Source organism: Lutra lutra, chromosome 3, assembly GCF_902655055.1.
Source record: "Lutra lutra chromosome 3, mLutLut1.2, whole genome shotgun sequence".
In the NCBI taxonomy this organism is placed as follows: Eukaryota; Metazoa; Chordata; class Mammalia; order Carnivora; family Mustelidae; genus Lutra; species Lutra lutra.
In genome coordinates, this window is record NC_062280.1 from 3,792,958 (window position 1) to 3,808,501 (window position 15,544).

Genomic DNA, 15,544 nt, shown 5'->3' on the forward strand with positions numbered 1-15,544 from the left:
TTCACTGTAACCTATTTAAAAAGCTCTTCTTTAAGGTTACATTAATATATTGATTTTTTTGGCTTAAATCCTTTTTAGAACATAGCAGAATATTGGTTCAAATCATCAGATTTCATGTTCTCCCATCCGCATGGTTTACCATATCTTTTTAAATGGTTTTTAACAATGAGACCTTTTATTCCATAGTGTATTACATATCTTATAGTGAATAGAATAATGTGATTTCAAATTTTTGGTGATTCATATAAGTAAAGTTAATTACTGTACTACTTTATATATAATTTCATTTAAAATTATACATTATTGTTACAAGTATTTTATTCTAATCTGACTAAATAAAGTTGATTTTATCTCTATTTGTTAGCTTGGAAATACAGATTTTTCACACTAATTTAGAGAAAATATGTTAAGATATAAAAAGTTTAGTTTTTTGTGAAATACTACTAATAGTTATATAGGAACTAAGGATATATGTCTGCAGTTACTTAATGGATCAATAAACAGGCTCTCAACTGTGACATATTAAAGTCCAATTTTTGTTAACGAAATGTCATACTGAATGCTTAACCCTGATGAGCATAAGAAACTTGTCTTTAGTTGCTCTTGATATTTAACCTGGTGGAACACTCTGGTTTTTAATCTTTGACACAATTTTTAGGCAATCTAATTTATTTCTTAAATTTGCTCAACAGCCTACAAGCAACTTCATAAAAGACTGCTTGAAGGAAAGAAAATAATATAGAAAGTATAATTTATAGATTTTAGTAATATAAAATGACAAATTTCTCAATAGTTTAAATATTCTCCTAATTAATATTGTTATTACCAACTACTAATATTTGAAAGGCACCCAGTAAGTTAATTTTTTTCTTACATTCCACAGATGTGTTCAGAGCAACATCGTTTTGTTGACACAAGCCTTTAGAAGAAAGTTTGTCATTCCTGACTTTATGTCTTTTACCTCTCACATTGATGAGTTATTTGAAAGTGCTAAAAAGCAGTCTGGAGGAAAGGTAAAATTTTTGATGTGAATATTTTCCTAAACCAGTCACTTAATTAAGCTCAAGTTGAGGTATAGAAATTCAGGTTGTGGAGTTTTCGTGTGCTTTGCTAGTTAAGAAGTTTAAGCTTAAGTGAAGCTACTGGATTAAATCTTTTAAAATATTTTAAATATTCAGTTTTGTTATTAGGGCTACAGAGAAATCTTAAGTTTAAGAATTCTTTTTGATTTTCAGACGATGGAAAAGGCTTTTAACTCTTTAAAAAAAGAGTAACTTTATTAAGAATTTCTGTAAATGTGATACCCTCAAACATTAAATTTGAAAAATTCTCTAAATAAAATACTAAGGGCTATTTGATTTTTTTTCTCTGTATTGAAAGTTTTTAGGTAATGAAACCCTGCTACCATGACTTTGATTAAAGAAGTTCTACTTCTTTACGTTTAAAGAAAATCAAGTCTTAGTCTCTCTCTCTTTTTTTTTTAGTTTCTCTTTTAGAATGTGCTTTTCTCAATTCTCTAGGAATTGAGAATGCATTGGAAAACATGGGACGAGGGAGACTGAGAGAAGTCAGTTAGATCTTACCTGTAATTCTCAACTCTCTTCTGCCCTTAGTTTTTATGAATATTATTATAAAAGATAAACCACAAAGCCACTGAGTACTATAAAATAACTCTTTATTCATGGAAGCTTAATTAAGATGAATTTTTTGGTAGAAGAAATATTATTTGCTTGTATTCTGTTAATTTTTTTCCCAATATTTTGCATAGGTTGCAGATTATATTCCTCAGCTAGCCAAGTTCAGTCCTGATTTGTGGGGTGTGTCTGTGTGTACAGTAGATGGACAGAGGTGAGTTTATTTCAAATTCATGGAAATCAACTTTAAGCTTTGAATTTTACATAACAGTGAGCACAAGGGAGACAGGATCATCTTCTGTATTGGAAACTAGCCATAACATGACAGGAATTCAAGAAGGAAAATAAGTTTAGATTTTAATTTAATTTTTAAAAACTCAACTAAAATAGTCTTACACTAAGTTTTATGAGGTATTTCATCTCATTCACAATTGTAGTCTTGTTATTTGAGTATTTATTTTTCAAGTACTTGCAATTACAGTTTTCTTAGGAAAAGCAGACTTGTCAAAACATGAAATTATTCACTAATGAACTGACCACTAATAGAATTGGTTTCTGTTTCTTAGTTTAACAGTTTAACAGTAACAGCCTCTCATTGTCTTTGTTGCTCATGCTCTAGATATGAGCGATGTGGTAGTTAAGACAGTACAGTGTTACAGTAGTCGGTTTTTGTCACTTGCAAAGTGAGAACTCTCGGGGTCTCATAAGTCCATGAAAGCGATCTTTGGAAAGTGCTCATGCTGTAGGCAGAACCATTGACAAATGACATTCTAGCAGAATTATAAAAAGGATAATGATGTGTGAAGGCACTTCAAAGAGAATGATTTGGTTTTAAAATCAATGAATCATGTGAGGCCCTTGAAAAGTTGATAAAATTCTGGAATATTTTTTCAAGAATGACTTTTTATTACGCTGTGAGTAAGATATAAGGATTTCTTATCATGTTATAATTTGGTTTTGTCAAGTCAGAAAAATCATGCCAGAAAATTCAATTTTTTTAATTAATTTGAAGGGTAAGCTCAGAGTTACAATCTTTGTGTTCCTTTTGTTTTTTACTAAAGTATTTTTTTAAATTAAAATATAACTTACATAAACTAAGGTGTACATCTCCTAAGTGCACATAGCTTTATGAATTTATATCAGTGATTAATTTTATCCTAAATTTTGTTAAAACTACAAGTTGTTTAGCCTTATAATTTTCAATCTTAAATACCTTCTTTCTAAGTTATCTTTTTATTTTTTACCAACTATCTTCCTCAAGTATTTACAGTAAAAAGACCTGTGACTTAGCCCATTCATTATTAAGGTATCTGAGGCCCAAAATTCCTCTAATACTGGCAGAGGTAAAACAAATACTTGGGTCTCTTAACTTCTAGTATGTTGTTCTCTCCATTATCACAGGCTTTTGTTCTCATTTGGGCCTGTAAGATGTACTAACCCTTAATTGTGTGTTGAATTAAATGTTGGGTGCTATAAAAGGACACAAATACATGGGAAGACATGGCTTTATTCTAGTACAGAGTGATACCTTTTGTATTTGGAGGAAATGGTTTATCATGTAAAGGAAATTTTTATATTTGGAGGAAATGATTATAATGCAAGGTGTGCACGTGATTGTTCTCTTAAACATTCTCTGTGTGTGGAAATGATTCTTTTAGGTAAGTTGACTTTGGACTAGAACATATGTATTTTTAAATGAAAGGTAATAAGACAAGCTCTTGTCAGGTTTTAAGAATGATTATCAAGTTGAAGTTATAGTCTGAATTAGAAATTATTCCTAAACACGATAGGAAGAATATTACATACTTTTACTATCTATTCATATGTATTTATATTCCATAATATACTTGGAAGTAAGGTGGCTGGCCCTCTGGTGTTTCTTTGCCTTTTCTTTGCCTTTTTTGCCCAGGGGCGGTTATTAGTAGTGTCCAGTTTCACGGTGAATGAGTTTCACTCTGAATGAATGATTGACTGGTTTGTGTTGAGGCATAGTTCAGGGCACCTGGGATCCCAGTAAATAAAAGAAAGATCTCTGCCCTTACATTATAATAGAGTCAGTCAGTTTTTCCATTTTTAAACCTATTTTGTACTTCATTTACATCCCAGTTTGGAAACATATAGAGCTTTCTTTTTGTTCTATTGTTTGGATACGTGGTAATAATAATGCCATTAATGCCAGCTTTAATACAGCTCACAAAACTTGGTGCTGTTTATTTTAATGGGGCTGGAATTGTGAGTAGATATGGTTCACAGGCTAAGGTGTTTGTGGACAAGGTCTCAGAGAATAGAGTGAGATCCAAACTGAGCCCTATTTAAAACTAACCACCACTGTGTAGCCATGATTAAACCTATGGGTGAAGAAGTAGTGACTGATTTCTAAAAGGGTTAGTTCATTTTATATGCTTGAATACTGGTAGGAGTAAGGAGGGCCAAACCCTTTTAGCCTCAGAGGAAAATTTTCACATTACTTATTTATTATCTAATTCTGAACCATATTATTACTTGCGTACTTTTAAGCTTTTGCCCTTTTTTGCAGTATTTTAAAAATTTATATTTATTCTTTAATATCCAAGTAAACTTGTGGTGAAATTATGGGAAAACCTTTATAAATTAGAATTAAAATGTAAAAATAACTCCAGTTATTCCATTATTTTTTCCAGTTGATTTTAATTATTTTTTAAATCTGCTTTTAAATAGGCATTCTATTGGAGATACCAAAGTTCCATTTTGTCTTCAGTCATGTGTAAAACCTTTGAAATATGCCATTGCTGTTAATGATCTTGGAACAGAATATGTTCATCGATATGTTGGGAAAGAGCCAAGTGGATTAAGATTCAACAAACTGTTTTTAAATGAAGATGGTAAGAATAATATAAAAGTTCGAAAAAGAAATACCCCTTTTTCCTATTTAAATCTAAGAAGTTGGGATGCACGGGTGGTCAGTCGGTTGAGTGTCTACGTTCGGTTCAGGTCATGTGAGTGCCACATCGGGCTCCCTGTTTTTCCTTCTGCCTGCCACCTGCCCTGCTTGTGCTCTCTCTCTCTGACAAAGAAATACTATTTATTTATAAAACCTCAGAAAAAAAAATCTAAGAAGTTATTTTTTAATATTTTTGAAGAAAATTAAAAACATTTGTACTTTTTTTCATTTCTCATGGGATTTCTGTTAAACCCATAGACATAGTTTGTTTAATCACCTACTTTTAAAAATGTATATATATTTTTTAGGACTAGAGAGAAGATGGGGCAGGGAGTGAGATTTCTGTTTCACTCCTAACCACATATAGGAGAATATCTTGTAATAAAATCTTACAGTGTCTGGGATTTGCTGTAAAATAATTCAGTGAGTATAGTTGGGAGTGCTGGGTATGAATTATTACTGTATGTTGGTAATTATTGAGGCTAACTTAGATGCCTACATCTATGTTTATTCTATTCTTTCTACTTTTGTATTTCATATATATTTGAAAACTTCCAGCATAACAAGTTTTTATAGTGGCTGTGGTTATAATAATGAATATTTTTGCTTTTTCTTTTACATAACATTTAATATTTGAAAGAAACATGTTAAATAGTTGGATAACTAACAAATCTTACCACTTAATAGGAATTTAAAAGCAAAGGGGGAGGACAAAGGTAGTACTTTTGATCTAATAGAGGTTTTATTTTATTTATTTATTTTTAAAGATTTTATTTATTGAGAGAGAGAAGGAGAGCATGAGTGGGGTGAGAGGGAGAGGGAGAAGCAGACTCACCACTGCGCAGGTTGCCCCACGCGGAACTCAATCCCGGTACCTGAGATCTTGACCGGAACCAAAGGCAGATGTTTACCCAACTGAGCCTCCCAGGCACCCCTGATAGACATTTTTTTTTTGTTTGATTGCTTGTTGTTTTCTGATAGAAGTTTTAATTCTAAATGCCAACCTATATATTGGTTTCTATATTTCAGTCTTTCTGACATATACTGTGTTGCTCATTTCGTGGTGAGTGAAGATAGAATCAAAGAAAGAGTGAAGGAGTTTAATGGTTGCAATAATGGTTGTGACAAGTACACTTTTGCAATTTTTGTTTGTGCTGGATAAAAATGAAATGTGCCTTGTACTTGTTATTGTTTTTTTAATGAAGTTATAAAAATGGTATTTTCTTGGGGTGTTTGGGTGTGCATCACCCAGTAAAGCATCCAACTCTTGATTTCTGTTCAGGTCATGATCTCAAGGTCCTGGGATTGAGCCCATAGTGGGGCTCTGTGGTCAGCAGGGAGTCTGCTTGAGATTCTCTCTCTGCTTGTCCTCTGCCCCTCCCCACTGCGATCTTTTTCTCTAAAATAAATAAAAGTTAAAAGAAAAAAAATGATATTTTCTTGTGCTTCTCTATTTGTTTTGAGAGCAATTATATTTTCTTACTTAGTTCACCATAGTCTTTCTGTCCTGATGCTGCTGTTGATTTTATGGACATTGTCATAAACCAACAATTTCAATAAGGTCATCATATGCAGAAGAACCTTATTTATTAAGCCCATTGACACCCAGGTTTAATATGGGAATAACTAGTATTTTTGTCCTATCAAGATAGAGCATTTTATAGGAAAAATTAATATTTTTCCATGTAAGCCAAAATAGAATAATCTAGGTGGTTCTGGTGAATTGTGATTGGCTTTGAGAGAGGTATTTAAAGAATAGAAATGAACAAATACAGGAATTCAAATGTGAAGAAATATTTGAGAAACACAAAGAAATAAAATGGGCATGGAATAAATGAACATTACAAGTCATACCTTTTTTTGCTCTGTAGCTTTATGAGTTTAAAATTATAATTTACTGGGGCACCTTGGTGGCTCAGTGGGTTAAAGCCTCTGCCTTCGGCCCAGGTCATGATCCCAGGGTCCTGGGATCGAGCCCCACGTCGGGCTCTCTGCTCAGAGGGAGCCTGCTTCCTCCTCTCTCTCTGCCTGCCTCTCTGCCTCCTTGTGATCTCTGTCAAATAAATAATAAAATCTTTTTTAAAAAATTAAATAAATAAATAAAATTATAATTTACTGATACAGTAGTCTATAAGAAAAAAATCATAAAAACTTAGGGATTTAGCACTGGTTTATAATTGAAATATGAAGTTTAACAAGAGGTTTTACCTTGATAGTCTTTGATTTTTTTTTCCAAGCCGGTCCAGGAGTCTCAGAAGTAACGGGAAAATGAAGGCCTCACTGTGCCACTTCTGCATAGATTCTATGCTCTAAAGTTTTGGTTTTAAACTAGCCCAAGATAAAAACAATTTATCCGTCTTCTTCATACTTAAAACTTCAAGGGTAGATTTATGATGAAACTATACATTTCATATATGTGCATGTGTCTGTGCATCTAGCATTATAAAATTTTAAAACAATGTGTGTTTATATTCTTCTAGCTTTGTAAGATTGTGGTAAGTTAAGATTAATGTGAATATAATAAAAAATTACAGTACTCTTTTAACATCAGTAGTTTTACAGTGTTCTAACAAAATAAAAACATTTTAGTGCTGTGGTGGAGAGTTGGTCTGATACTTTCTGTCAAGAAGTAGGTTACTTGATGGAGATAATCAGTTTTTGAAAACAGCTGTCACCTAGTGAAGTCTTTTTCTATCTTACAGTAGAAATTAGATTAATTAACAAATACTTACAGAGCCTTCTTCCACTCTATTGTTAACAGCTTATGCAGGGTAAATGGATGTTGGTTCTTTGAGTAACTTAGGTAGCTAATACTAAAGGATATGGCAACAGTTATACATCTATCTAATACATGCAGACAAAATATAAACTCTTACAAGTGTGTAATTTACAGAAGCCAAAATATATATGTTGGTTTATATTGTGAAAGATTTGAGAAAGAAAGGTGTTGAACTAATTTACATGAGGAAGACAGGACTGAATTTTATATGGGAAGAACAAAGTTTGGGTGGTTGGGTAAGTGGGCAATGCAGGATTAAACTTTATGTAGAATATACTTTAATTTTTATATTGCCCTTTAAAATTCTAGTATAATACTTAAAATATAAGTATCCGTATCAAACTGAAATTAATACATTTTAGTTCTTTAGTATGTACATTAGCAACCTTTGACTTAGCCTCAGTTATGATCCACATCTTTTAAGGTTCATGTGCTTAGCCGTTGGAGAACTTTTGCTAGTGTAGTATAATGCATGTTTTGTCACTTTGGAGAATAAATACTTGGCTAAAATTCAACAGTTTTGTGCATTCTAGTTAAAAGTGCTCCTAAATTTCACATGTTGCCCTTGTCCATTTTATCATTAAACCAAGCTAATTTTTGTCATTACTTCAGATGGTAGATTTTATTAATTAGCTTATGTGTTATTTCTGCTGTCATGAGTATTTTTTAAATAAAAGTTCTAAATAGAACCATTCAATTCTCCCCTCCTACCTAGAGTGGAGCAGGAAGCCAGTAGATTTTATAGTCATAGGTTTTAGACTGAGGTTTTAGATTGCAGTAATGCTGGTGTTATATTAGAGTATCTGGTATATTTCCAAACATTGAGGTGTCTGGCTTTTGAGCCAAAGGCAGAGAGAGCAGTTGCTTACATCTGAAAATTGCAGCGTCATGCCTTGAAATGGTTTAATGTTCTTTGAAAGGTCGTCTTGAATGTAGCTGATGTGATATTTGCAGAATATTTGTAATTTAGATAATATTAAATGCACACATTTATGTATTACCATTGGAATATACACATTAGCTGCCTCCTAAAGGCCCTAGAGCCTAAACATGATAATGTCAAAAAACCATGAAAGGGCACACACAGAAACAGCTACACAAACATAAATATAAACTAATGTAGCACAGGCTGATCTCTCTATTGTTTTCTGTCTATATCTTTTTTTTTTTTTCCAGGTGAATAATATTGGAAATTTTTTTTTTCTTGGCTCCCTCTTGCCACGTAGTACTTTTCTTTGACAGTAGTTGCTCTCATTTTGTGTGACCTAGAGAAGGCAGACTTTTCTTAGTGAGATTTGGGATAGGTCAACTCTTCATTGTAAATACTCTGATATTATACTAAATTTTAACATTTGGAGGTAATCATCATCATGAGTAACCCAAAATGTACAGTGTTTAAACCATAGCTGCTAAATCACATTGTTGATCTTATATATTGAGGGGAAACTGGTAAACTGTCAATCACCTAATATTCTGTCTTTATTTTTTTTAAATAAAAAAAATTTAATGGTGTTATTGGGAGATACTTCACATGCCATATAATTCACCCATTTAGAGTGTAGAGTTCAGTGGCTTTTAGTGTATTAATAGAGTTGTACAGCCATCACCACAATCCATTTTGGGACACTTTTGCCCAAAATGATACCCTGTAACCTATTAGCAGTGAGTATCCATTTCTCTCCTTCCCTGGTGACTAGTAATCTACTTTCTGTCTCTATAGATTAGCTTGCTCGGGGGGGCCTGGGTGGCTCTGTCAAGACTTTTTCTGCTCAGGTCATGATCATGATCGCAGGGTCTGAGATCCAGCCCTGTGTGTTTAAGATTCTTTCTCTCCCTGTACCCCCAATCCCCTGCTTGCTCACTCACTCTCTTAAAAAAGAAAAAGATGGTTTGCCTGTTCTGGATATTTTATATAAATGGAATCATATGATATTTGGTCTTATGACTGGCCTGTTGTACTTAGAGTATTAAAGTGCTCTCACGTGGTAGATTGCATCTGTACTTTGCTTTTTAAAAAATGCATTGAAGAGGGTATGTGCTATGGTGAGTGCCGAGAAGTGTGTAAGCCTGATGATTCACAAACTGTACCCCTGGGTACATTTAATTTAATACATTTTATGTTAATAAAAATAATAACAAAATAATGATAAAAAACAAAAAACCCCGATACTCTCCTATTTATGATTCATAAAACAAGACAGTGATTAATAGAATTAGAAAAAAAATTGCTGAATAACATTGCATTGTATGGGTAATAATACCACAATAAAAATAATCACATTGTGTTTAGACATTCATCAGTTGACAGGACATTTAAATTGTTTTTTCGTCTTTTGACTATTACGTATTATGCTGCTGTGAGCATTGGTTTGCAAATTTTCATGTGCACGTATTTATTTATTTCTATTTTTATTGGTTATATACCTGGAAATGGAATTGCTCAGTCATATGGAAACTGTTTAATTGTCGAAGAACTGCCAGGCTGTTCTCCAGAGCTCAGAGTTATTTAGTTATAGATTAATTTTATAGAAGGCAACTTGCTTAAAATTTAAGGACAATAGTAATTATGCAGTAAGTGAATTCTGTTGGATTATCAAGTTAGATAAGAATTTGTTCCCCCCAAAATAAATCACTACCACAAATAGATAATTTAGGAATTGTGCTTTCAGATAAATGTTTTCAATGTCCTAAGGCGTTAATATTTGGCATTTGTGCCATGCCATGAATGACAGGGTGATCAGTTGAGATTTGAAATTCTATTTGTTCTAAGAATTAAAAGAGATAGGATTTTGGATGAACATCAATTTTAAGTATTTTTAAGATAAATACATCTTTATTGTCAGGAAATACAGAAAAATAAAGAATATCATTTAAATCCCATGTAATATTTTTATCATAGGTATATCCCTTTATAGTGTTTGTGTTTTCTTTTTCTGCATATGTATGTGTGTATTCATAAAAACAAAAATAAAGCACTTTTAAAAAAAGATTTTATTTATTTGATGGAAAGAGCACAAGTAAGCAGGTGGTAGGCAGAAGTGGAAGGTGAAGAAGCCCAGCAGGGAGCCCAGTGCGAGGCTGACCTCCGACCCCAGCTGAGCCACCCAGGTGTCCCCAGAATAAGGCATTTTAAAAAGCAAAAGTGGTTTCATACTAGATGTGCTGCTTTCAAGGTTATTTTTTAACAACATTATTTGAGTGCATAAGGGTGTGCCATTTACATTTAAGCATTTCAAGTGTTTTACTTCATTCAGAAATTATGACTCGCTGAGGTGTTGATGTTCTTTATTATTCCCAACATACAGTGGGAAAATTGAGGCACAGTGTAGTTCAGTTACTTGAATACAGTCAAATAGCTAGGAAATGGTAGAGTTAGGAAATTTTAATGTACTTTTATACTGCTATTCACTGTCTTTCAATATTATGAATCTTTGTTTTCCTATATAATTATTATAGAAATATATTATTGGTTTGATAAGTAAATGACTTAAATGCATTCTTTCGCCCTCCCTTCCCCCTGCCAAAAAAAAAAAGACTAACGATATCTTACATAAAGAAAATAGATATATATTCACAGGAAATACCTATGCATCATGGGAAATGATATCAAGTATTTGAAATGATGCTGTTGTTTTTATATTTTACAGATAAGCCACACAATCCTATGGTAAATGCTGGTGCAATTGTTGTGACTTCATTAATAAAGGTAAAATGTTGACAATTCCTTTTAACCTAGTAAGTTTTTAAAAATAACTAAGGCATAAAGATGAATCTTGGATTATTTATGTAGAACTATGAAAAATTTTTTTTAAAAATCTTATGGTGTAAAGCTAAAATTCTTATTTATTTAAAAATAAATAATACAGTTTCAAGGACGGAATTAAAAAACAGATGACTCACTGTAGAGTTACTCAGTTACCCTTGACCTGAAGATCTGGCAAAAATTCAAAAAGAAGTCTCTGCTGAACAATAGGCACAGAGGTTTTTCTTCTTAAAGTTTTGATATTTTTTTCTTCCCTTTCCTTTTGGCTCTTGGAAAATAAACAGATGTAAACACAGTTAAAAGCATTTTCTGTTAACTGTTTGTCATCAGCATATGTAGGAACAAATGTTTTGGTACTTTGTGTTAAGACAAAGTACATTTACCCTTGAATATTCCAAAGTCCTACTCTCTCAGGAGCTACATTCATGATTTTCATTTAAACTTCTTTCATTTGTTTTGCTTATTATCATAAATAAGTAAGACTTATTCCAATTATTAAGTTATATTATTTTTCTTATGTATTGTTTTACATTATATGTTTTGATTGTTTTAGTGTCTTGTTTGCCTTAATAATTGGAAACTCTAATGTTGTTTGGAATAAGTATTTGAAAATGATTTGAGTGCGTGATACTGTTTAGATTTTTAATTTCTAATTATAAATTTCATTCATATTCAAATAAATCTCATTTATGTTTGGAACACTTGTATACTTTCTTCAGTGAATCTGTGTTTATCTCTTCCAAGCATAAAAAAACATAACAACATGGCTTTGTAGATGCTTTAGTGAGTATGGGATACCCTGGTTACATAAAGAATATTTGGGCCTTTGGCCCATTTAATAAAAATATACCTAATTTCTATACTGGAAATCCTTTTTCATAAATTTTATATGTTCGTGAGAAAAGGCTTTCAAATAGAAGACTACTGTCATAAGAATTATGTATGTTTAGTTGCTATTTTAGGACAAATACTTTGTAAGCATTGGTCCACTTAATCCTTGTAACTCTAGTGAGGTAGGTATTATAGCCAAGGATTATTCTTTAATGTAATTCATTTAGAAGACTATGGAAATTTTTATTTTGCCCATTATAACATTTGGCTATTCATGACTGTTTCACCCAAGATAAAAGTTGTCAGTTTGAGGTGAAAGAATATTTGTTTATTGTAGAAAAGTATAATACAAATCTGGGCTAGCCACAGTCCTTCCTCCAGGTAGTTTGCTTACCTTGTAGTGTGAGGTGGACACAAGTATAAATGGGTCCCTACAATGCAATTCAGTGAACACTGCGATGAGAGAAAAGTCTCATTAATAATTGTTTAGATTTGAACAAGTAAACAAGTTAGAGGTAAGGAAAGTTATAATAACACAACCTATGTATTAGTGCTTGCTTGATGAGAAAAACCACTAGAATGGTTCTAAACCTTTTTGGGGTCTTCCCAGAAAATGTTCACTTAATGATGATTTTATATCAACTAAGGAGTTTACAGACCCTTCGAAGCTGATCTGTGAGTCCAAGTTGAAGAACTCTTATATTGGAGAAAGAGTAACCTAGCACACCAGTAATATTTTCAGGAAAGGGCATGTATAAATGATTAAATGAAAAAAATGATTTATTTCCTTAACTGCATGCATTTAAACATCTTTTGTTTAATGATTCATGGGTTTCATATACTATGCTGAAATGCTGCATGTAAATGCATGTCTGGTCACATCATAGCATCACTTCCTCCGTTTCACTTCTCATGTGCAGTCATGAGCCATAAAAGTCACATTGAGCCACATTAATATGAAACAGTGAAAAAAACGCATATACACAACATAAATGTGGTTCAGTGTCCAACAGTGCAAAAGTTTAACTGAGTCATCTTGTATTTATAAATTTGATCAGTGATTTTAAATATATAAACATTTTTAATTTACTGGCAAAGTTGAAAATGAGGCTTTGGGATATAGTTCATATTTAAGGTCACTTTCTTGGAATGTTTGTTTTGTTTTTAGAAGTGTTTCACAAGTTTCTTTCTCTTTCTTTAATGAAGTTCATCTAGGTCTTGGAGGGGTAAGCTTCATCTCCCTCTGTAAAACTGACTGTCCCAGAATGTAATATTTCATTAGACTGTTTTTTGTTTTTTTTTTAAAGAATTCAGAACGCCTCTAAAAATCTGTATGTGATCTGTGAAGTTTGTACGATCACATATTTATGAATTGGTAATCGAAATTGAGGTAACAAAACCGTAGCTGAAAGGGCCTTCAAGTTCAGCCTACTTACTTTATGCAGCGAGGAAATGGAGACTAGACAGGGATTGACAGCAGTAGAGCTGGGCCTGAGCTAAATCTGGTTTGTTTGCACTTCATTACAGTTCACTCTACCATATTTAATGTACATATTTGCTGCTTCTCTTGATGATATCTTTGTCTCTACCTAGCATGGTTATATTGTCCAAAAAGCAGGAATTTTATTTTCTTAATTTTAACTGGCTCAAAAGATAACAATTTATTGGCTTAAAAGTCACATCTGATTTTTAGTGGGTGTAATATGGTCATTCTTTGGACATTATTCAGTACCTGTGATCTGTAAGGAACTAATGCTTTCTCGGGAGCTTGCATTTGAGTATCCAAAGCGTGGATATTTTACCATGGCTACTAGATGTGAATTTTATTTTTTAGCTCTTTAGTTGATGACGTTAAGGATGGTTTTTTTTTTTTTTTTTCAAACTTCAACTTTATGTGCTGCTATTAAAACCTTCTCCTCATGTTAGTCCTCTCCCACCCCACCCCAAGATATTAAGTAGAGTCTTTAGTAAGACTCTTTATTTCTTAATTTTGTAGTATTGATATTTTTTCCTTGTAGGATTGGAGATGATCCTCAGGAAATGGGGGAAGAGGCAGAGCAAATGTTCAAAAGGATTAGCAGATTGTGGAAAAGAGGAGGATTTGGACAGAAGGAACCTGTTGCATAAATTCTTAACTACTAAACTTATAGGAAAACTCCAATATTTAAAATTTTAAACAAAGCTTATATAGGTAAATACCTTCAAAAAAACCAAATGTCATTTTGTACTTAAAATGCACATAATTTAAACAACTATAAAATTAATACCTTTTTTTTCTTTGCGGTAACTACTAAGTTTAAAGGAATACTTTCTGATGCAGTTTGTTTTATCTGATGATGATAATATGGTTGCTTTGTTTAAAAGGAAGAGTAAAAATAAATTTGAAAGGAGCACAGTTAACTCTGGATGAAATAGCAGTATATGTATGTAATTTTTTTCTTTGCAATGGTAAAAACTTCACCTAGATTTAGTTTAAAAGTTAAGATCTTCAGGTAACTTGAGAGTTGGGGTGGGAAAACGAGGACAACATATTTCAATATAATTGCCATAATTCTGCTTTTGTATTTTAAAGGTAAAGCATAAGTTACATTCTCTTCTGTATTTATGTCTCTCCTTATTCTGGTGGTATTTTCCAGTTTTTGTCATTTAAAGAAGACATTTTTTTTTTTTAAATCAGAAATATTTTTAAATTTAAAAAATCAGATTTTTTTTTCTTTTTAAAAGACAGTTCAATCATTCTCCATGAAAATAGGATGAATTTAGTTAGTCTGTATGTAGTGCTCAGTTTGGTTATGTTAGCAGCAACCTTTTGGATGTGCCTGTGAGCCACACTTTTAAGGTGGTTTATGGCTCTGGGGAGCTCTGGGTGGTGCCTTGGATTTGGTGATTTTATTGTGTTAATTGTTTTATTCACTCCAGGTTTATATCAGTTGAATTGTTTGAGGTTTTTGTTTTGTTTTTTTTTTTTTTAAGATTTTATTTATTTATTTGTCAGAGAGAGAGAGGGAGAAAGAGGAAGCACCGGCAGACAGAATGGCAGGCAGAGGCAGAGGGAGAAGCAGGCTCCCTGATGAGCAAGGAGCCCGATGTGGGACTCGATCCCAGGACGCTGGGATCATGACCTGAGCCGAAGGCAGCTGCTTAACCAACTGAGCCACCCAGGCGTCCCTGAGGTTTTTTATAATGAAAGGCAAATAATTTATTGCCAACAGAACTTTTTATATTTAGGGTTAATTTAGATAATACTAGAGTTAGAATATTATTTTTTAACCTATAATATCTACTGTGACTCCTCCAAGCCTCCAAGTATTATTTAGCTTTAAAGCATTTTCTTTGGCAAGATTAAACTAAGCGTATTCTATAAAATAATTTTTAGTTACTTTTTTTTGCCTCTTTTATGCTTTCCTCTGCGATTGCTAATTTTCCATTTGCTTTTACACCTCCATACTTTATGAATGAAATCAAATGATTTACTTACAAAATAACTGATTAATGCATGGACTTCAAATTAATCATTTTTATATTAAATTTATTAGCATATATCCCTGTTAACAGTAATATTTTCACCTGTGTTTTAGTGTATAATTCATAATTGAATTCAGGAGTATGTTTGTTGT

General features: G+C 32.4%; 1 protein-coding gene across 3 annotated transcripts in view; it reads left to right on the forward strand.

Annotated features, from left to right (window-relative positions):
* Nucleotides 1-15,544, forward strand: part of GLS (glutaminase) — an 81,866-nt gene that overhangs the window by 19,691 nt on the left and 46,631 nt on the right. For all 3 annotated transcript variants that reach the window (XM_047720617.1, XM_047720618.1, XM_047720619.1), the window contains exons 4-7: nucleotides 884-1,013; nucleotides 1,769-1,848; nucleotides 4,332-4,495; nucleotides 10,981-11,039. In XM_047720617.1, coding sequence (XP_047576573.1) covers nucleotides 884-1,013; nucleotides 1,769-1,848; nucleotides 4,332-4,495; nucleotides 10,981-11,039 — 433 coding nt within the window. The remainder of the gene's footprint in view (nucleotides 1-883; nucleotides 1,014-1,768; nucleotides 1,849-4,331; nucleotides 4,496-10,980; nucleotides 11,040-15,544) is intronic.